This window comes from Symphodus melops (assembly GCF_947650265.1).
Source record: "Symphodus melops genome assembly, chromosome: 15".
Taxonomy (NCBI): Eukaryota; Metazoa; Chordata; class Actinopteri; order Labriformes; family Labridae; genus Symphodus; species Symphodus melops.
Window position 1 is genome coordinate 6,876,716 of NC_136705.1, and position 22,536 is coordinate 6,899,251.

A 22,536-nucleotide genomic window follows, 5' to 3' on the forward strand; every position below is an offset into this window, starting at 1 on the left:
GAGAATGATATTCAGCAATAATTCAGTTTTTAATGGTGCATGTTGAATATTAAATGTGCTTTTGTTTAGCAATACAAAAACACCACTAACAGCAGTTTGTCTATGGAAACGAGAATGTGCCAGAGGCCATGTGATTTGGGCTTTCACAGCTAAAACCCCCGGACTCCTAAACGGGCTCCTTTGGATCTTGTGGAAGCCCAGGGCAAGATGGAAGAAACAGGAACTGATCTTTGGATTTTACTCATTTGGATAAGTCATTTCACTGTGTTGGGTGGTTGTTGCTGATTCACTATTCTCTCAAATAAATGTTGATAATTCTTTATAAGAAAACATTGGTAAAGAAAAAAAAAACATTACCAAACACATCAATCAATCAATCTATATTTGTATAGCATCAATTCATATCAGGTGTTATCTCGAGACACTTTACAAAAGCAGGTAAAGGACCTTACTGTTTGTCTGTTAACATTAACGAAAGAGCAGGTAACAAGACCATGCTCATTGCTATGTTTACAAAAAGCAGGTAAAGGACCTTACTTAATATGACAACGGATGACAATTAATCAATGAATCCAGAAAACAATCTGATGATTGATCAACACGAGAGCCTTTAAAGGCAGGGTTGGTCATTTTCAAAAAGTACCATGATTTTCAATTTCTAATTGAAAAGAAATGTTTGCAGTCCTATTTTGCTTCAGCACGGCCTCGTGTGTTGTGGTGAACAGGTTTGATGAAAATGAGCACGAGTGTTGAAGTCGTCTGCTCTGCATTGAAGGAGGCGTCACAACCGTTCATTTCATTTTCTCCTTTTCTGAAACAATGTTTCCCTGCACATGTTTCCCTTCGTCTCCAGTTGTGGCCGAGCTGGCTCGCCCACTGTCAGTCACTCGTGTTGTTTCAGTAAGAGAGATCCTGGCCTTGACTGAGGAATGTACAGCTGTCTGGCATATGGATAATACTAGAATTTAATTTCTAACACCGCCTCCCTCCTAAAGCCCATTTGCACCCCCCCCCTTCTCTCTATTTCTCTCTCTCTCTCTCTCTCATGAGGAAGGAGGAGGGGAAATGTGTGGGGACTGCAAATGTATCCAAGTTTCTCTGTTAGAGAGTTACAAGTCACAAACCATTGTCTGAGGTTTTTAAACTTAACATTACAGTATGCTACACCAGCCAGACAGAGCAAGTTATAGTCCTCATAACAATAACAGATGGTAATGTTGGACAGCTGATTTCAAAATGTCTGTAGCTTTGTTTGCTATTTCTATTTGTTAACTAATTCTCAAAACAACTCAAGTGAGGCAATACTGTCCCTCTGCACAGATTTTGTTCAACTTCTGGTAATGATAATAATCTTCTTGATTCAAAGTAAAAACAAGTTATAGTGGCAGGCTCACTTCTTTGGGTAGCACTGGGGACATAAAGTACGTACAGCAGAAGTTCATCTGAGCGAATAAAAGGCTTTAAGAGTTAATCGAATCAGAAGAGTCAAATCAAGTCCCAAAGTCATTTTAGAACTCATCTACATCTTTAATAATGCACGAGTATGAATATCACACTCGATTTAAGCCCATATAAACAACGATGGAAGCTTTGTAAGGATGGAGGTTAAGACCGTGAAGCGATCTTAATGAACTTGCAATCAAACTGAAGACAGCTTGCCCCTGAAATCTTCCTTTTGTTTCATACACACGTCCATCACAGCAACCTTTCCTTGTCAGACATCAAAAAAGGACACGGTGGCAGCATGCAGCACAGTCCGTCAATGAAGCCATGGTTTGCCTTTTTATCAAAACTATGTGGAATTGGATGTATTCACAGAATACACAAAAGGAGTAAAGAAGAATGTACTGGCTACAGGAAAAAAATACGATGACGATTCTTTTTGTGCACATTACACAAAGAGAGCAGGTCAACATCCCCTCCAACGTTGACAGGGAATTGTCCTGAATATCACCTGCTGCCCCATCACATTGTGTGTGGAAATCTAAAGAGGAGGCTGACCAGATAAAACCTCTTCTTCATTGTTACACACTGTGTGTGTTTTAATTCCTGTCTTTCCACAAGCAAAAGTGTACATATAGTGTTTATGCCTTGTATTATATAAGTCTTCATTTATTTAAGTCTTTCATAATTTAAAACAAATCGGGGAATAACCAGAAGTTCTGTACATGTGTGAATACGACTTCTATAGTCCTGTAAGCCGTCAGGTTCATTTAAAATAATAATAAAAAAACAAGTGCCACAGTATCTAGCAGTCACCGTTTGTATGTATACTACTGGGTTTACTATCAGTAGACAAACACATCATCTCCAGTAATATTCTTCTGTTCTGACTGAGCAGCATGTCAACACAGGATCCACTCAAACGAGAATAAAAACAGGAACTGTACCAATGATGCTTTAGTCATCAGCGCAGTAATGTGAGAACACCACTTTATAAGGAGCTTCAGTCATCAGTGACAAACAACACATGGAGTAACAACAATTCTGTTTGGCTGCTGAGCTTAGGCATATTTAAAGTACAACTCATTTGACAAAAAATGACCAAACTTGGTCCTAATGATAATCCAGTTACAGGCATAAATCAAAGCTGCTGCTGCAATGTAGTGGTTTTTTTTTTGGTTAACAGACCTTTTATTTATTGTCCTAATTGTTTAATGAAGTAAACAAATACATTTAACCATCTGCAATCAGGGAATTCTAAAATCATTACAAATCTCTGTATCTGTTAATCTCACAACCAAGCTCTAATTTAACAACTGAATTATTGGTCTGACAAAATAATTCACCTGAATACATTTTAGTCTGAAGCTTTAATAGACTCAGGAACTACTTATTTTCTTCATGTTTTATTAACTAAATAATATAATTAACATGTTAACCAATGATGTAAAACTCGCCATCTGCAGCTTTAGGTCAATGAAAGAGTAAATACAAAATGAAACGATGCCATTATTAACTGGAGAGTATGATCCTCAAGAGTATATTGTGATTAAAGCTGTTCATATATCAAACATATTGAGAAAAAAGGCAACACTGTTAGAGTTTTAGTTAACTTCAGTGACATTACAAACATTAGATCTGGAGATAAATGAAGCCATGCAGGCATCTTTAACACGTGTAAACCGAGTAAGAATAAAAACTGGATTTAAAAAAACACACAAATGTGAACGTGAGGTCACAGTGATCACAAAAAAGCTCAGCTTCGACTATTATTTCAAAAAAAGGAAAACTGAAAAAAATTCATTGAATAATTTAAAGTACTTGAGTTTTTTTTTTATCTCCACAAAGAAAACATCTGGATTATCACGACACGATGTGTTGTTTACGACACGTTTCCATGAGAACGAAAACGCTCAGGAATAATTTTCGTTAATTCAAAAGTTAGCTCACCTGAAGTTAACTTAAAACAACTGAGCTCGCATCCAATAACTTTAGCAGCATTGTGTTGCTATTGACCAAAACGATTGATAACAAATTGGAACTTTTAAAGGTTCACGTTTTACGATCATTACAAACGAGCTATGTAAACTTTAGCTAACTGAGGAATGTAGCTAACGAGCTTTTCAACAGTAATATCTCCAAAACACACGAAACGGAAGAAACACTTCGCTGACATCAACAAATGCACCATTTTTCACTTATTTATCGATACATTTAGGTGTTTGTGTTAAACTGTGAATTAAAATAGTTTAACACATTTTAACTTGTTACTGCTGCAGAGGTGAAGCAAACTTTTTTTTCCACGACAGCAACCTTAAGGGTCCGTCTAAATCCTGGCACCAACACTTACTGTATTCTTTTGAAGACACATTTTTGACGACTTACATAGATAACCAATACAATAAAATATACCAAAAGACAAAGTATTTAAAACATGTAAGAAAATTCAAGTGTAAAATAAAAATAGTTTTTTTTTTTCTACTCTACTAATCGTAAACACGAAGCAGTCTAACGCTCGGACTGCGTTAGCCTCAGCAGTTAGACGGAGCCAAAAAAGTCCGACTCAGACCCGCTGGCTGGAAATTAAGTTTGGGATTATTCTACTTTACCTCTCTTTCTTTACTCTCTCCAACAGACGTGGAACTCCATTTGATATTTTAGCATCGTAGTTGTTTAAATCCACATTCCCACCAGAATAAGAGGACAGTGAAGTATAATATCCCGGCGATTTCTCCGTTTATTCTCAGCGCCGGACTCCCTTCGGTCTGTGGTTTCACCGTCTGATGATGGAGGGGAGCAAATACCAGCCGAACAAAGATCGTCTCTGCCTGATGCGAGGGATCACTCATTGTCGCGACAAAAATGGTCGAACTTCCGGTAAAGCACTTTGAGGTGACCGCTTGCCTTTTCACCTTTCAGGTATTTTTTAAATTTATTTTTTATTTATTTTTTTTTAAATTATTGGTTTACAATAAAATTGTCTTTCCGATTAAAAAAAGCGTTGAGGCTGCAGTTACAGATGACGAAGGTATGACTTATCATTTCAGAAAGACTCTTATCTTGGCTCAAAGCTGTTCTTTTCGGCTCATAGCTGTTCTTTTTTTCTTTTTGCTATTTGATGCTGTTTATATTCCGTTTTACTGATTTTTCTTTGGAGCTGTTGTGACACCCAAATTCCCCCATTAGGGAATCAATAAAGATTATCCTTATCCTTATCGTTATCCTCATCATTCTACCCAGTTGAGATTCGCTATTTTACAACTACCAGTACTACATGTATTAAAAGGAAAATAATCTTCCATTTTTTATAATCTGGTTTCAATAGGTTATTTATTAAATAGTTATCGTTTATCAATGAAAAACAAATTGTCCATTATTCCAGAGTTAAAATGTGTTCATTATCATGTTGGAATAGCCTTATACGCAAATTTTAACATCTAATAATAAAATCAAAGCCATTTTCTTTCATGTTTTTTAAGAATGTGTTGGCTCCCAGTCCGTGTTTTTCAGAACCTTCACAGTGACTCGGAGATTGCTGGTTTGTTTTCGGTCTCCTGACACAGACGTGGAGTGGGAGCTCGTTCTTTTCTCGTCTTTGTTTCAAATCACTGTTGCGCTGTTCAGTCCTGCAGCGACCTGTGAGCTGAAATCAAGACCTAAAAGAGTCTCAGGCGCCCACTGCTGTTGGTCAAGACCAAAACCACATGACGCCCACCAGAAAACAGTATTACCAACAATAACAACTACTTAAAAACAGAGAATCCTTTAAAAACAGGTTAATAATCAAGAATATCTATATGTGACAGTAGATTAGTTCTCAGTAGGCTTTGTTGCAACCCTTAAATCATGAAACGCCCTCCTCTAAGGTCATGACCTGTGTTACATTTATGATGACACAAGCTGTGTAAGAGCTAAAATTATGAAAAAAGGAACTTACTGTAAACGTTTGGAAACTAACAGATGATAGTGACAATTCATAACACACGTTATGGTTTTGACCAAGTCCGATTCCTTGAATTTGTAACTTGGCAATAAAAAATAAAAAAAAGAGTATGATTCTGATTTTGTATTGATATGTGAGCATTTATTTTTACTAAAGTCCTTTATTGTAATTCCAATAAATCATATATATCCCATAATAACATTAGTTTACATGATGTATAAAACATTGAAGTTATACCACAGAGAATTATGTGTGCCTTTGGCCAAGCAGCATGGATAATCCCTTTATTCTATTGTGTATTGAATAATGAGTAGCTGGGAAAAAGAAAAACATCTTTCATTCAGGAACGGGCCTGATTGTTTAAATAAGAAGATGATTTCAGTATTTTGAGATTTAATCCAAAATTCAGACTCTTTGTTTGTGAAGACTCATCCATTTAATTCTATGGCATTAATAACACAACAACCTGAAATATGGAGGCAATTATTCAAAGGACATATTCTTTTTTTAGTTGTGGTTTAATCAAAGTTTGCATAATCTTTCCTGCCAAACAGAAAAATTTTGAATGGACAAAAAACAAAAGATGAAAAGGTCTCAGGTATTTGAAGTTCTCAATTTATTCAACTTGCAACACATGTATTCTTCAATTATTTAAAAAGCTCTTGAACAAATGTAGGGAAGTAGCAACAACCAGCAGGGTCTTAATGTTACTTCAGCTTTTTAGTCATAATGTGACGTTAATAAAGTTTCACTTACAGATCATTAAAACCAGTCCAAACTCTTACAACAATGTTAAACTGTGGGCTTTGCACCTCTCGTTTTCTAGCTAATTCTGACTCCATCAACATGCCGTGACAAATGTTCTGCATGCACACATTCACGCTTTGAAAAACTGTATAAAATATTCAAAGTAAAAACTGTACACCAGCACACAGCGGGATGAGTCTGTGTGCCGGTCAGACAAATGGATGACATGGGGGCCTAAGGCACAAAACCCTGCGGGAGACGTAACTCAACATTCAACATTCCCCACAAAAACTTGTGACAAAGTCATTTCACTTAAAAGACAAAAAAGATTTCTTAAACCAAAAGTTTTCTCCTCATAATCATTCAGTCCGTTCTATCTGCGACTGTTAACTGATAGCACGTTTTAAGATGAGTTTAAGGCAAGGTTTTTGCCTTTATAAGTTAGAAAGACTATGATTCAACATGCCTAGAGCAAATAAAGAAACATTTTGAAATGCATCAGGAAGTTGTTTCAAAGATTAACTTCTTCTAATGGCCACCAGAGGCTGCTAAAAACAACGTTTGCATTAAGGAGAATGGCAAAATCCCCCAAATACCCCCAATTTCACTTCAAACTGTCTAAAGGCCAGCAGTGAGGAGTAGTTAGATGTAAAACAAAACAAAAAGCCAGTGTAATACACATTTAAACCCTTACAGTTAAGGAAAGCAACAAACATTAAAGGAATAGTTACAAAAACAAATGTACCAACACTCTACCAATACAAAAACAGAGAAGCTAACCATGTCATGAACACTGAACGCAGCAGTGATGATATATTAGCTTCTAAATAAATATCACACAATCAAAAGAATCAATAAATATGAAATTCAAGGTTATTTCTTGCATAGTAATGTCTACTATAAGTAAAGTCAAAGAGGGGTTGTTAGTTACAAATCACAACATCAGACACACTCAACACTCTGCAGCAGCCTCACCGAAGCAGGTTCACCTGAAAAATCTGCTCCAAGCACATCTATGCTCTGTCGCAGAAAACAAGTCCTTTAAACTATGAAGCACCAACCAAACTCATAATCTGATCTGCGGGACAATTATCTGCTCTCTGACATAGAGAAAGTATGACCTGACTCAAGCAATAAATAAAGTAACCATTTTGTCTTAGTGGGCCGTACGTACGCTTCCATGCTCGTTGTTTGTAGTCCATAAGTTGGAAGCTGTGTGAGCTCATCTCTCTGAGGTCATTTTGTGTCTCATCGTTATTGTCTCTTTGTGGACGATTTAAGCTCCGTGGTCTGAGAAGGATCTTTAAAAATGAATTGTATTTTAGTCTTTTTTTTTTTTGTCTTTTAAATTAATCAGATTTATTTGTCTAATTTTGCTTGTACCAAACATTTGAATCTGGAAATCTTGAACTTATGATCTTCTGTGTCTAAAAACGTCTTTGTTTCATGCGTTTGTGCTCATTAATATCTTCATCTGGCATAACATGTTGTGGTTTTCTGTTGCCTTGTAGTTTTTGAATTTTTGTTGATACCCTTTCGTCTCGATGAAGCCAACATGATGGGGTTTTTTCATCCCTTTCAAGTTTTTGTGTGCTTCTGTCTCTTTGAAACTGTTTCTCTTTGCTGTCAAGTTTCAATTTTAAGTTGTTTTGCGTCTTTTTAAAAAAGTGATTGTGTCATTGTGACTGTCATTTTGTGCCTCTATATGGTCTTCTCTGGAGAAAGATGTTACCAAGGTAACTAAATCAGATGTACTAGGTTAGGTTTTGGAGTGACTAAGTACCTCCACAGTACCACGGTGCACTTGGACTAGTTTTCATGTGACCACACAGGTGAGTGTGACTTGTGAAAATGGTAAACTGGTCATGTCACATTCACTGCCATTCGAGATAAGGCTTCACTGCTCTAGTTCATTGTAACACAGCTGTAGTCAGACCACTCTAGTCCAGACCACCACCGCATCTGTCATCAGCAGTTTGAGTTTGGTTCAAAGAACGATCCAGACTGAGAGCAGAGACAGTCATTGAAAAAAAAAATCAAAACAAGAAATAACCAGATGTGAACAAAACACTTGTTAGTAAAGTGAAAAAAGGTAACCTTAAAAGATCTAAACAAATCTATCTTCAAACAGGCACAGTGCAGAGGAGAGTCAGAGACCTCTTGGGATACAAACATCAGCTGTGAAACAGCTATGGAGCGTCAAGTGTGTCCCGGAAATAATCTTTGTTTTTCAGTTCTACAAATGTATTAGCACATCTTCAAAATTTAAAAAAAGCAATATTAAGGAAACAGAAATTGGTTTGGATTTCACAATGACTCTAATTAAATGTCATGAAAATACAGATGTTTTTAGGTCATTTAAACTCCATATTCCAAAGATGTTTGAACCTCTAAGAGTTGTAGAAATTAAAGGTAAACAGATAATTATCTAAATCTACCTTTGTTCCTTTCTGTCCAAAGAGACAAACATGTTTACAGGGGTTGAGTCCAAGCTATAAATGATTCAATTTGTTCATTTGGCACACTTTAGACTTCATGAAGACTCCTCTGTTTTAAACTGAACAGCACCCGCTCACATCAAACACACCGTATCTGAAAGAAAACCTGGGAAAGACACACTACAGTACATCATAAAGAGGGCTGGAAGGACAACAGAAACAAGTCAGGACTTTGTTGACATGACTCATCAGGCAGTGTTGTTATCATCTTAATGTTAATGCACAAAGAAATCTGCTTAAACCAAAGTGTATGAAGAGTGTCAACACGAACACACACGTCTGTAAAAGTTGTTGTTGTTGTTGTTGTCGGCCTGCATTCATAGAAGGCCAGACGGCCGAGCTTCAGATGTGCAGCTTGTTCGTCTACACGTTGATGGCGTGAGCGTGCTTCTTGCACAGAGGTTTGTCTTTCTTTGAGTAGAAAGGCTGGCCCTCAAGGTTCACATGACAAACCTGCAGTCACAAAACATGTGTCAGCGTTTCAAACAAAAACAAATGAAGTCTGTAATCAAAGATTATTTAGTTTACAAGACAAGAGGAGATAAATAAATGAATCGCGGTCGAGTACGCTTCTGCACATCGGAGAAAAGCACAGAGAACATGACAGCTACTTTACTGACTGTGCGGCTCATTTTAGTCATATAGATACATCCATAACACTCAGGGTTTCTTGTTCATGAAGGCTGTCATTGTTGTGTACCCGTGCCTGTGCACAAAATGTACCATGCCGAAGCCCACCTCTTCCGAAGCGTGTCAAGTGTGCATAGCTTATGCATTCACACCAGTCAAACAAACTGGACTTAGGGGCAAAGTGTGCTTAGTGTGAGTCTTCTGTCTCTAATTTTAAAACATTTGTGTTGTACATTTTCAGCTGTGCAGATATTGAGATCTTCTGTTTGAGAGATAATGTCCTCAACTACAAAACGCAAAATCCATTTGAGCCTGCACTGCCAGAACTGAAATGATCATTTAACATTCTTAGAAGCTATCCTCTTTTTCCAACATGTTGTGAGTATTACATTGTTTTTGCAGGACATTTAATCCTTTGAAGAAGACTGAACACACTCTTCGTTCACTGACTTTACATACAAAATGGTTTCTGGTTCTGTGACTCACCGCACAGACGAAGCAGGTGTCGTGCCAGGTGTGACCCAGAGCCTCGATGAATTTATCACCCGCTTCAACCGGGAAGTCACATCCATGACACTTGGTGCTGAAGAGTGCGATATAATCTGAAACGAAAGGAGGACGGACACGGTTTGTAATACATTCTTAAAGATTAATCATACAGCTTCCATTGTGAACACGATGAACGTGGTTCCTACCTTTCTCACAGTACGGCTCTCCGTCCTCCATGTGGAAGAGGCTGTTTCCGAAGGCTTTACCACAGGCGGCACATACGAAACAGGTAGTGTGCCATGTCTGCCGCAGAGCGTGCATTACTTCCTGTAGCACAGAATGTGTCAGAGGTGTCAAGTCAAACGTATTTCAATCATGAGTACATTTTCATTTTAATAATTAAGTTATTTTATGTTCGAGCCGATTCCAACAAATCATACATTCTTCACATTATTGCCCTTTATTTTCAACGACAGAGGTGGAAGAAAAACTTCACTTTGTTTCATTACTTATTCAGAACTCATCTTCTTTCTTTCTTTTTATCTGTTTTTCTAAAAAGCTGTACAAATTTGCACTTTGCCATAAACACACATTTTACAACAAAGTAAAATAAATCTTCAAAACAATGCCGTTATCGATTTAACCCTTCATTTCAAGGTACAGACACTGATTTTGTAGAAAATGATGGATGATGTATTTTCACAGCAGATCCCATTTTCAAGCCCAGCGCAGCTCTAGCAGACGGCTGCTCCGTCATGAGGCCGAGTCTGCTGAAGATTTCTGTTAAAGGAAAGTTTTTTCTTGCCACACTGTGACGGATTAAGCCGGGCCGTTGTAACAATGAACATGGTCTTTTTACCTGCTTTTTGTAATGTTAACAGACAAAGAGTAAGGTCCTTTACCTGCTTTTTTATAGTGTTTTGAGATAACAATTGTTATGAATTAATGCTATCACAGTAAAGATTGATTGATTGATTTAAAGATATTTTTAAAGAACATACAATTAAAAACGTGTTTTTTTTTTAAAGTAGTAAACCCTCCATATCAGCAGCAGCAACTTTTCATGTCTTAGAAAGAGCTGATTCAGCATCTTTCAACTAAGACACAAAACCATGACGACTCTTTTTATTTGGGGATTTTGAATGGATAAATAATGTCACATTTAAAAAAATGTTTATTTACACAATTTGAGGGGTTATGAGTCACTGTTATTTTTTTAAACTTTATTCAGGTGCTAAATTCACTACTCAGATAGAACACAGGTCTACAGGTAGCCCGACAAACAGGTAGCTAAATGAGCTAACAGTTCGATAGCTATAAACAGGTCTTTGGGTTGACCGGTATTCAGGTACACAGACTGACAGGTGAACAGTGGCAGCTTCTCACCCCCATGATCTTGGTGTTGCAGCGGGCGCAGGTGGGAGCAAAGAACTCCTCGTAGCAGTTCTCACAGTAGACGCTGTTCTGTTCCTCCACGAAGCTGACGTCAGCCAGAGACATGTGGCAGTAGTGACAGTTAAACTCCTCGGGATGCCAGGATCGACCGAGGGCCACCAGGAAGGGGCCCCTGGAAAACAACAACAACAGTGTTGCATGTTCAGTCTGCTTCAGATCACTCACATTTTCATGTTTTTTGGTTATGTCTTTGTAATGCTTCTTAAAATTGTGCAGAGAGAGAGTGTATCGGACACATTGGAAAATGACTGAATGAGAAGAATGTCATACAATACTTTAAGAAAGGAGTTGGTAGTTACCGAATAACGCTGTTGCAGGCTCCGCACAGAGGCGTGCGGCTGCTGGCTGCAAACCTCTCGGCCCTCTGAGCCACGCCCCGGGCTACAGGGGCGAAGGGAGCAGGACTTGGTGTCACTGGAGCGGGGCTGGGAGCTGCAGGTGCAGCAGGGGATGGGTTGGGGATGTATGCTGGTGGAGGAGGGGCAGCCTGGGGCAGCGACTGCATCTTCATGCTGGTGGTGGTCATCTTACTGGGGTCAAACTTGTTGGCAAAGTTGGTGTCTGCCACCCAGGGAGGTCTGTTGGAGGAGGCAGGACCAGCTGGAGCCGGGGCCGGGGCAGCAGCCGGGGGGCAGGGCTGGGGTGGAGCTTGAGCTGAAGGAGACCAAGAAAATGATTGTGCCAAAGGTGCCATTATATTATGACGTGATAACATTCCTCTTCCATCTATAATTTCCATGAGGTTTGTGAATCAGTTTTTTGGTCTCTCACCTGGCTGAGCGGGAAAGATGCAGGCAGTGCTGACAACCTTAGGAGGGGCGGAGCCAAGAGGGATCTGAATGGAGCTCTGCTGGGTGGGCGGGGCCTGTTGCATGGGGGGCTGCTGATACTGCTGTGGCATTGGCTGGTACTGTTGTGGAGGCTGATACATAGCAGGAGGCTGATGCATGGGAGGAGGCTGATGCATGGGAGGAGGCTGATGCATGGGAGGAGGCTGATACATGGGAGGAGGCTGACTGTACATGCTGGAGAGGGATAAACGCATGTTGATTTACTAGTTCGACCAAACTGCATGTACAATTCAACCACCTGTAAAACTCACTGAGTTGTCATTTTTAGAGGTTTTACAGCTTTGAAAATGTGTCTGGATTAAAAAATGAACCATCCATTTCTTGTTGGAGAGTAAATGTATTGACAAAAGGAAACTGAAATTATGCAAGCTGACATACAAGGACTGTACACAAATTCAAACAAACACAACAATCACAAAGAGACTTGAAGACCACAAAAACAATAAAAAAACACACATTACAAAAGCAAAACAATGAACTCAGAGAAAGACAAAGACATACAGGACAACAAAAAAAAAAACAAAGGAAAAAAGACACGGCAAGACAACAACAACAGAGATGACGACAACAACAACATAAAAGAAACATGAAAAGATTAACGTTGAAACACTTAGAGCTACAAAGAAACAGTCAACACACACACATAAATACCCAAGATACAAAAAGGTTAGCACGTTTTCATGAGAAAGCAGACCAGTGAAAAAAGTATCTCAGAGCAAAGAAATTGAAAGAAAGAAGAAAGCAGCTGTGGTAAAGCTGGACGTGGATCTGTAGAGCCTGTTAGAAGTTCTCCGCCTGTGATTGGATGAAGTCGTTAAGTCTTGTTACTCAACAGTTACATGGTCCTGCGCTGAGCAAGGCACTGACACTGTCAGGGTTAGGGGTTCAAGTCCCACCAGGATCACTCATTTCATCAGAAAGGCTTCAGTATGATTCAAGTACGTGTATTTTAAAAAAGTAGCAACAGCTATCAAAGTAAACGTAGAAGACGAAGAATAGAACAAATACGTCCAAGAACAAGAATCTGATCTTGGAGGTACTCGACTACTTTTGAAGCACATTGAGGCCTTAATTAATTGATAATAGAGCAAAGATTTTTAGATAAGTAAGCGTCTACTAAATGGTTGATGGACTGTTATGTAGCGTAGGAGACAGCGGGAAGCAGCAAACTCTGGATCCCTGCAAGGGGAGGGTACCTGGAGACTGCCGCTTTGTGCTGGACACCGTAACCAGCAGCAGAGTGATGCTTCAGGCTGCAGGTGTAGAGACAACAATAGCAGAAGTCACCATGACAACCTGCCACCTGGGTTCAACTGTACATGAGAGCTATCCAGGATCAAGCCTTTGGGTATTTTCAGAGTCTTTTTTTACATAGACTTTCTGATCAATCAATCCATCATCAACTTAATTTCTCACTGAATCCAAATGCTCAGATAAACACTGCATCCTTCTAAGAAGCTGCTAAAAATAGTGAGAGCATTTGGTGGCTAAGGAGAAAGATTATTCTGTCTGTGGACAACAAAAGCAGAGCTGCAGTTAGTGAGAGTGGATATTGGACTTACATTTATCTGGTGGACACAAATACTACATGATCGTGTTGCTGTGTTTGCAAAAACTGAGAGGAAAAACAGGAAATGGTCCTAAATCTTATGTCAGCGTGTCTCTCAGGAAATCAACAACTATTCAACAAACACACTGAGTGGATTTATTTAGTCTTCCAGCGTCACTTGAACGCAACTCATGTCTGACTGCAAAACCAAAGTCACTGAGTAACACCAACACACGTACAAACACACACACACACACACACACACACAAAGAAAGATGACGAAAGGAAAGATGGCAGCATCATATAACAGCAAACGTTATAAAAACAAAAAAAAGTCATTCCTGTGGAAAGAAAGTTTTGTTTCTTATCAACGATTGTAAAAACAAATTGAATGTCCGTAACTCTCTACATTGAACACTTCGTGTTAGGAAGCTGCAGATTCTCCAGCTCATCATGAAAAACAATTAATTAGCTGTAGCGGAGGTGTTACCTTTGAGGGGCAGGGTCAGCACGAGCGTGGTCCACAGGCTGCATGAAGGCTTTAGCAGGCGGAGCAGAGGGGGCAGGGTCTGCTTGGATATGGCCAGTAGGGCTAAAGCACATGAAGGGGTTAGAAGCAGCAGTGAGAGAGAGAGAGAGGCAGAGCCATTCTGGGCAAGAGCACCACGATTTATTTATATACATGTATGTATTCATACATGCAGTACTTACCTGTCTGCATGCACACACATACATATTTAGTGTATATACACATGTGTTTGTTAATGCACGGACAGTGTGAGTGAAGACTGCACATAGAAAGTATAACAAAGCTTGTTATTGTTCTCATGCACAAATCAAACTGCTCAATATTGTTCCAGTTGAGGTGCGGGATTTTAATATCGTCAGGTTATTGTTTTATTTTCAGAGTGGCTTTAACTTGGAAAAACAAAGTTAAATACTCTGATTATTTATTAAATTTGTGTCTATATTTTGAAGTTATTTACCATGGTACTTTCTCAACCAGGTAAATCAAAAACATTTTCATCTTTTCACATTTTTTTATTTATTTTTTATTTAAGTCATAAATCGTATTTTAGAAATGTCTGCTGGGACTTAACCTGAATCTGGATTGTTTCATTCAGAAGTTTCAAGAACCTTCCCAGCAAATTAAAAAAAAAAACACAACGGATGCTCCACAGCAGTGACAGATGAAGTAACAAACTCTTTATTGCCACTTTTATTTGCTTCTTTAATCAGTCAAGTTGCTGCAGTGTTTGTAAACCAACAGTTTGACTGTTTGTACTGAAAATGACCAACCTTCTGACTTGTTACTGTAACACAGTTTATGTTGCTGTGACGTCATTCTCATAATCTAAAGGTTCATTTTAGATTGACACTAAATCAGTTTTCTGTGGCATCAGACCACAAACTGTTTTTTTTATTTTATTTTATACAGCTTATGATAAGATTTGCATGCTAGTTTTAGGTGCTGTATATTCAAAGTTTGACTAATTTAATTCAAGTGCTTTCCATTATCCTCATTCAGATAGCCTATTGGGGAAACTGTGTAACAAACAGCGGCTTTTAAAAGAACTAAAATCCTCACAGTACGGTCAACCACAAAAGATCAACAGACAATAGTACCTTTCTAAAATGTCTCTAAATTCTTTGTGTGAATCTGAGATGAAATGGCACATCCAACATGATTTATCTTTGTGTTTTAAGGTTTGATTCCAGCTCAATCACATGAGTCATCTCTCTGCTGCTTCCTCCATGATGACTTAGAGACGAAAAGGAAATCCCCACAGTCTCTTTATAGGCAGATAAAAGCTTGACCTCTGCTCCTATTGATTCATGTTGAGTCATTGCTCCGTGTACGCAGACTGACAAGCTCTGAGAAGGGGGTGTGGGTGGGGTGGGGTGGGAGGGGGGGAAGCGGGGATCAATTTTGTGTAATGGAGGGATGATTAAATAAGTGCAGGGAGCAGAGAAAGCTCCATCCATCAGACCAGAGGGAGGGATGGAGGAGGGGTGGAGGGTTAAAAGGTTTGTTCTCCTCCCTGTACGAGCAGACCTCCACACTCTGAAATACAGTGTGTGATACTCGGTTAGCAAGGAAATCAATTTCTGCATGTCACACCATCTGTTGGGAACACCTTAGAGGGGAGACATGAGAGGAAAACACTTCCTCCCTCCTTACTGCACCTCACAAGGAGTGATAAGGATTCATTGTGTGAAACAAACGCTGGCATCAGGCAGTCTTAGGAGCCCGATCAGGTCTGGTATCACAGCATGGTTTGGCAACCTGTGTGTGCAGTTAAACCAAACTAATCCGATTGAATCAGACTGCATGGAGCTAAACATCACAAATCGTAGACTGACTGTTTTTAAACAGGTTACTCTAAAGCAAGCCAAAAAGATTGTCAGGGACCCATCAAATGCTCTACATATAGAGCACAAGCTTCTTCACTCTGGTAAGTGGTTCAGTGTTCCCTGATGATGAAGATGTTTATCAGTGATTTATCCGAGTAGACTTTACAGGACATTTTTATTACAACAACACGTACGGCAGCTTTTCTAGCTTCTCTATGTGGCGGTCTTTGATGTAACATCCGTTTTTTTCAACGGCAACGATAAATATTTTCTATCTTGTCATGGCGGCTCACTAATGGAGGCCGCCATGACAAGACAAGCCCAATTACTATTCAATTACAGTTTTCTCTGGCTTTGATAACTATAAATAGTATTTGAGTACTCAACAAAAATATACAAACATTGCTTTAGTCCATTTTTCTTTAAATATTAATTAATTTAGATATTTTGGTAATAAAATTCAACATGCTACATCTAAGCAAAGAGTTGTGTGAAGTTCAGTTTACTTGTTTTTGACTGGTTAAAATACTGTATATTAATACATCATGATTATGTCATCATCCATAGGATACTTCAGACACAGTCCTGCATACGGCCATGAGATCTTAAAGACAAAGACCCAGAATGGGTCCTAAAAAGCTCTTGGTCACAAGCTGAGTCTTCATTTCTCTGTTGGTTTACAAAGTGTCCTCCCTGCACTTAGCTGGATGCAAGCCTCAGTGTTTGGGATCACGTCTTCAGTTCCAGTGAGGGGTCTCCTTAATGCTACAGGATATGAAAACATTCTTGTCTGTTTGAAAATATTTTGGGGAAGGCTCTTTGCTGCATGTCTGAGTCGAAAAGAGATGGTCGGCCTGTATTGAGATCTGACCTCTACCCTGCTGAACAGCTGAGGGACATTAAAAAGAAACACTAATCACAGGAATTAACTGTGTGTCAGTAGATGAAGCCTTCAATAAAAAACATAACAGTGTCTTATATCTGTGTTCTTTCAAGAACCAGCAGGTGGCACTTCCTCTGCTGATTTAGTTCCTCAATAACATTATTCTTGAGAGTTTATGCTCAGTTATGTAGGTCTCTATCATTACAGCATAACTTTGGTTCTGAAAGAGTGGGCTTCCAAGAAAACTCACATACTTTAGGTGTCAAACAATATTTGGTAGTATGCGTTCATTCTCACTGTACTGGTTAGCTACACATTTAAAAACTATAAAAAAAACAATAAAGAGGACATCTTAATATGGTGTAAAATTAATACTTCAGATATTTAGCCTGTGTGTGTGTGTGTGTGTGTGTGTGTGTGTGTGTGTGTGTGTGTGTGTGTGTGTGTGTGTGTGTGTGTATACAGGACTTAGACTAGCATTGATAGAAATAATGGATCTTGGGGGTTTTACTCATCACACTGTAGAGGCTTTGACCTTTTATGGATCCACTGGTCAAGTCTAAAAAGCTGTTTTACAAATCAGTAGACATTCATCTTTACAGCAGTGACTCCATTTATATAACCTCTTGTTTAAAATTAAAGCCCTTTCCCACTTTATCGATGAGCCTAACTTACAGTGTGAGTGGAAATATCCGCTGGTTCCTAAAAAATGTTATTAACTAAGTTCATATCCATTTTATCTGACCTCCACAGACAGAGGAAAAACAGCAACAGAAAGAGAGAATCTTTATCAAGTTCAAGTCTGTATTAAGATGCCGACATGGCCACATTTTGTATTAGGAGGAGCACAAATACTGTTGAGGGCTTCAGTTACCTGAGAGGGACGTCTTTATTGTATTTCGGAGGAATTCATTAAATTGTCTGGCTTGACCTGAGTATATTATCTCATTACTTATTAGTATCCGATCGGCACATAACATAGCATCGACGGAGGAGGCCAACTGTTTGCTTACTGTGAATTATCAGTCCTGCTGCTCCCTCTGCTGGTAAAAACCACTCATTACTTTTCATAAACTCGGCTTTGTGAGGAATATAGAGGGTTCCTGTGTTTCTGCCTTCTCAGCCAACTGTATGTACTTTATTCTGTGTTTAACAATATCTTGTGTAAGCTGAACCTGAATCAGCTTGATGAAACTTTAGAGACACATAACACAGAGAAATATGTCACCACTGCACAATCTTTCACACAATGAAAGATGCCAGGATGAGTTTGTTCACCTGTTAGCAGGAGGAAAGTTCAGGTTAACTGGACTGTGGCGTTAGCTTACGGTAACAGGGCTGTGTTCAGGGGCAGGGCAGAGTGTACAGGTGAGGAGCTGGGGGGGGTTCAGCAGCTGTCTAATGAAGCTCCTCTACCTACCTGCTCCTGCTCAGCGCCTCCTCCACATCCTCCTCCTCCTCCTCCCCCCCTCGTGCTGTAGAGACAACAAACACAGAAAAGACAAGACGTACATTAGCATGTTTAGTGTTGGCTGATCAAATAGACCCAAACCAGAAACCCAGAACAAGAATCTTGATGTTGCTGTTCAATTTAACATTGTACCACATTCTCAGTGTATGTGAATTTTACATTTTCCAGTGGTGATAATTTGAACATTTGTATTAAACAATAATTCCCAGTAGTCAGTGACACAAAGTAAAGGTCAGGAAACTTACAGGACTCGGTGCCTGTCACATGGGCCAGGACCCGGAAGGACTTGGACTGCATGTTTACACTGCGACGGCCCAACTCGCTTAGGTCTTGCTCCTTCTCTGCAGTCTGGACGGCCTGGTAGACTGGGGAGGCGCTGTATATGAGGTGATCACTAACAGGGAGAGAACTGCAACCCCCCCCCACCCGGAACCAGAGCAGGTCAAAACCAGTACGCTAAAGAGCTTCAGTGGGTCCTAATGCAATTTATGTTTTTATGTGCTAGAGATTCAAGAGATGCTCTCCGACCCTTAACTGACAGAGTGAAACTCTTAACTGTGTTTTTATTTTTTTTTATTTTATAAATGCACCGACACAAAAGCTGATTTGACATGAGATGAACAATGAATAGAATCAATATTGAGCTTGCTTTGATTTGATTTTGCAGGACAGGACGAGAAAACAAAGACAACAAGAGGTCCTAAAAGCTCAGTGGACGCTTCAGACTGCATCACTGTTAGTAAATGAGAATAAATCAAAACATGTTTAAAAGTCATTAGTTTCACAAAAGATGGCAGCAAACGTTCACATGAGAAACACAACATTTGAAACAAATCTTGTCAGATGTTTTGTTTGTTATAAGCAGATATAAAGCTCACTAAGAAGGAGAGAAGGCTTCAGAACATTCAGTATAAACCAGTTTGATGAATGACATGTTTTTGACCATCCGGAGTTACTTTAATACAAAAACTAACTGAATGGAAAATTGTTTTTTTTTGGCCTTGTGTAGGTTTTTATTTAGGTGCTTTTTCTTAACAACAGAGTGTGTGATGTCTGCGGAGACAATCAGAGGACAACTGTAAAGTGTAATTGGTTCTTCTGATGGTTTTTTGTTCAGGCTGACATTTAAGTCCCAGATGGAAAAAAAAAAAAAAAAAAAAAAAAAAAAAAAAAGAGCAGCTGAGTGAAGAATGTGTGTTTGGATGTTTGGAGTAATATTATTTTCGCCTTCAGGAGGACAAAACAGACTCATTTTTATTTTCTGACAGGGTGGAAAACGTATTAGTAAGAGAGAATGAACACAGAAGCTATTCGTTGCATGACTGACAACACACAATCCTTTAATTTTATATCTTAAAGATGGTCAATGGAATATGAATAAACTCAGTATTCAAACATACACCACTTTGTGTAAAGTAAGCGACATGCAGACCATGTTGAGAGATTCATCATCCACAGACTCATATTATAGTTAATAATTATATCCATATGTGAACACTCAGAGGTGTCTAGAACCTGAAACAGAAGTGAGCTGCAGTATAATCCACATCACATCATGTCACACATTGGACATCAACGCACTTCCGGAAGCAGCAAAGGTTACCACAAATTCCCAAACAAACAGCTTCAAACCTCAAACCAACAACGTTGACTGTACGACCTCTGATCAATCCACTTTTCATAACTTCTTTATCACCTTCAGCAAGTTTGGTCTTTAAAAATGAGCATCCAGACGAGTCGCAAAACTGTCAGAACTAATGTGACGCACGATGTTCTTCAAAGAAAGTCGGGTTAAGGACAGAAAAAAGGGTGTTTGGGATTAATTAGAGTAATCATCATCAGAGTGAGCAGAAGAAGGACAAAGAAAGGGTAAATAAAGAGGAGAAACTGAAGAAGTAGGAGAGGAAGAGGACATCATGTTGTGTAAAGTTAATTGGTTTTTCCAGCATTTTCCTTTGACAAAACTGGAGGCAGCAGAGGAAGTGAGGAGGAGAGATTACAGAGTGTAGTAAGAAGGATTGTGTATCTGGGAGGAAGAGGAAGAGGAGCAGAGATGAAAGGAAGGAGGTATAGTGAGCTTACCCTGCATCCTGCCCTTTAGACTGTGTCTGTCCTGCGATGACGTCCATGATGGCATCCTGCGAGTACATGCTGATGGGTGTGTTGTACTGGGCATGGATGATGGTGGCCTTTCCACCCGGGCCCTTTACCTCAATTGGCTTGTGTGTAGAGAGGGCGGAGTCCAGGGCGCTGGGGTTGAAACCAGCGCTGTAGGCAAGGAGGGTCGCCGTGTTGACGAAGAAGTAAGAGAGGGAGAAGCGAAAGGGAAAGAGAAGTGGAAGTAGGAGGAGAAGTAAAAGAAGAAGTAGATAGCAGACAGATGGGGGGGGGGGAGGTAGAAGGAGGTTGGTGAGGGTGGGGGAACAATAAAGTGGACCGTGGAGTCTATGAGGGTTGTGTTAAAAAAAAAAAGAAGCTCATGCTCACAGCAAACAGTCAAGGCAGATATGGACTGCACCGATGAATGCAAGGTTAAAGGCCAGAGGCATTGAAAAAAAATAAAAGACCCGCCCAGCACTAAAAACGTCAATTCACAATTGACTCGAACAAACTTGAACATCTCAGTTGTTTTTTTTTTTTTTGTTTTTTTTTACTTCCAAACTGTCTTATTAACAACTGAGGACTAGATCAGCACAACACAATCTGTGTCTGCTATGCTAGGCAGGCTAGTTCCAACATTCAACACATATGTCTTCTAGTTTAACACACAATGTTTGACATGACATGATTGAGTAGCCAACACTTAAAGGTCCCATAGTATGCCCTTTTGGGGTTCATATAGTTTATGTGCCTACTAAAGTACGTTCACAACGCTAATGTTCAAAAAAAGTGTCTGTTTTCATGTACTGCTGCTACATGCAGCGTCTCTCATCTCATCACACAGCAACAAAAAAAGGAAGCTTGATCTGGTGCCAAGCCTACAGTAGGTGTTCTATTGGCCCCTGCTTCAACTGTACCAAACCAAACAGTGACAGTAGTTCTACTCGGGCCTCAAAGCAGGGTAAAGTGTTCTTCAGGTACTCTTGAAAGGCTGCTATAAATACGTTTAGAAACTAATATCTTCTCACCATGAAAACCATTTATGACTCCCATAGATTCTGTGGCCAGTGTTTGAAGAGCCTCAGATACGCTCTTTGGTACTTTATCCTCTACACTCCAAAAAATACAACAAAATATTTGAGCGAGTATGCCACTGTTACCCAACACTTAAACAGATAACCTCATCTGACTACTGTGCCAAAATAAGTTCCTGATGCCATCATAATTAACTTTTATACTGAGGTCAGTTTCTCGAAGGCACAGCTGACAACTTCCTGACAGCTCAGATCCCGACCATGAATGAACTTATGTTTAAAAAACAGGAATAAATTAGGTCTATCCATTTCACACTATGAAGGTGTATTTTCAGGAAAATATGTGTGAGTCATGGAAAGGCCATTCAATCGCTCTGCTCTGGACTCAGATTACTGCCGATTTAAATAAATCTTAAAGAAAAAAAAAAGCAGTACAGTTTATGCAAACCGTCCAAAATAAACCTGCCTCAGTTTCACGTCATCAAACATGCTACATCCCAGATCAGTCCTGGTTTTTATTCCCATCTTCTGTTCCTTTCAATAGCTGTTGTTATTATTTTGAGCAAAATATCTGTTGTGAGTCAAGGTAAGCTTGAAAATATTTTTTTTCATCATAATTTCAACACTGACAGAGCACAATTTTCCCTCCTCCTCACTATCTAACCCGTGTTGTAGATATTATTCTTTGTAGAAAACAATAGAGTAATAACAAGAATAAGTGTTCAAATATTACATCAATCAGGCCTCAGAAAAACATGTCAAAGTGTGACCTTTACTTCCAGAACAAGAAATGTCAAGAGACGTAAATCATTGTATCAGACCAGAAACTGTCAGCAAGCCTGGAATCTACGTAAATGAAGCTATTCTTTATATGACAAAAATGTTTCATGCAGGATTCATGCATAGCCAATCCCCACTTCTCAAACACCAGAGGAACAAAAAATACAACAGGGTTCTGACAGCTAATTAACTTGCTTTGGCTGAATTTGCTGGAGACTCCTTTGTTTCTTTAATCGCAACAGAAGAAGCCATCAGCCTCATGGTGATTAGCGAAAGAAACAGAAGCTTCTCAGTCTGATACACACTGC

General features: G+C 39.3%; 3 protein-coding genes across 9 annotated transcripts in view; 1 reads left to right on the forward strand and 2 right to left on the reverse strand.

Annotated features, from left to right (window-relative positions):
- Nucleotides 1-4,278, reverse strand: part of bmpr1aa (bone morphogenetic protein receptor, type IAa) — a 46,157-nt gene extending 41,879 nt beyond the window's left edge. For both annotated transcript variants that reach the window (XM_079362158.1, XM_079362157.1), the window contains exon 1: nucleotides 4,053-4,278. The gene's annotated coding sequence lies outside the window, so the exon portion shown is untranslated. The remainder of the gene's footprint in view (nucleotides 1-4,052) is intronic.
- Nucleotides 1-22,536, forward strand: part of usp54a (ubiquitin specific peptidase 54a) — a 202,013-nt gene that overhangs the window by 32,064 nt on the left and 147,413 nt on the right. The window lies entirely within an intron of this gene.
- ldb3a (LIM domain binding 3a) overlaps nucleotides 5,981-22,536 on the reverse strand; it is a 44,411-nt gene continuing 27,855 nt past the window's right edge. Inside the window, exons 7-16 of one of the 3 annotated variants that reach the window (XM_079362152.1) lie at nucleotides 18,560-18,690; nucleotides 18,264-18,318; nucleotides 14,096-14,197; nucleotides 13,253-13,309; nucleotides 11,977-12,230; nucleotides 11,505-11,859; nucleotides 11,137-11,317; nucleotides 9,957-10,077; nucleotides 9,748-9,863; nucleotides 5,981-9,084 (exon numbers count right to left, since the gene is read on the reverse strand). In XM_079362152.1, coding sequence (XP_079218278.1) covers nucleotides 8,995-9,084; nucleotides 9,748-9,863; nucleotides 9,957-10,077; nucleotides 11,137-11,317; nucleotides 11,505-11,859; nucleotides 11,977-12,230; nucleotides 13,253-13,309; nucleotides 14,096-14,197; nucleotides 18,264-18,318; nucleotides 18,560-18,690 — 1,462 coding nt within the window. In that variant the 3' untranslated portion in view covers nucleotides 5,981-8,994. Of the gene's footprint in view, nucleotides 9,085-9,747; nucleotides 9,864-9,956; nucleotides 10,078-11,136; nucleotides 11,318-11,504; nucleotides 11,860-11,976; nucleotides 12,231-13,252; nucleotides 13,310-14,095; nucleotides 14,198-18,263; nucleotides 18,319-18,559; nucleotides 18,724-22,536 lie in introns of all 3 variants that reach the window. The other 2 variants (XM_079362153.1, XM_079362154.1) reach the window with 2 other exon arrangements.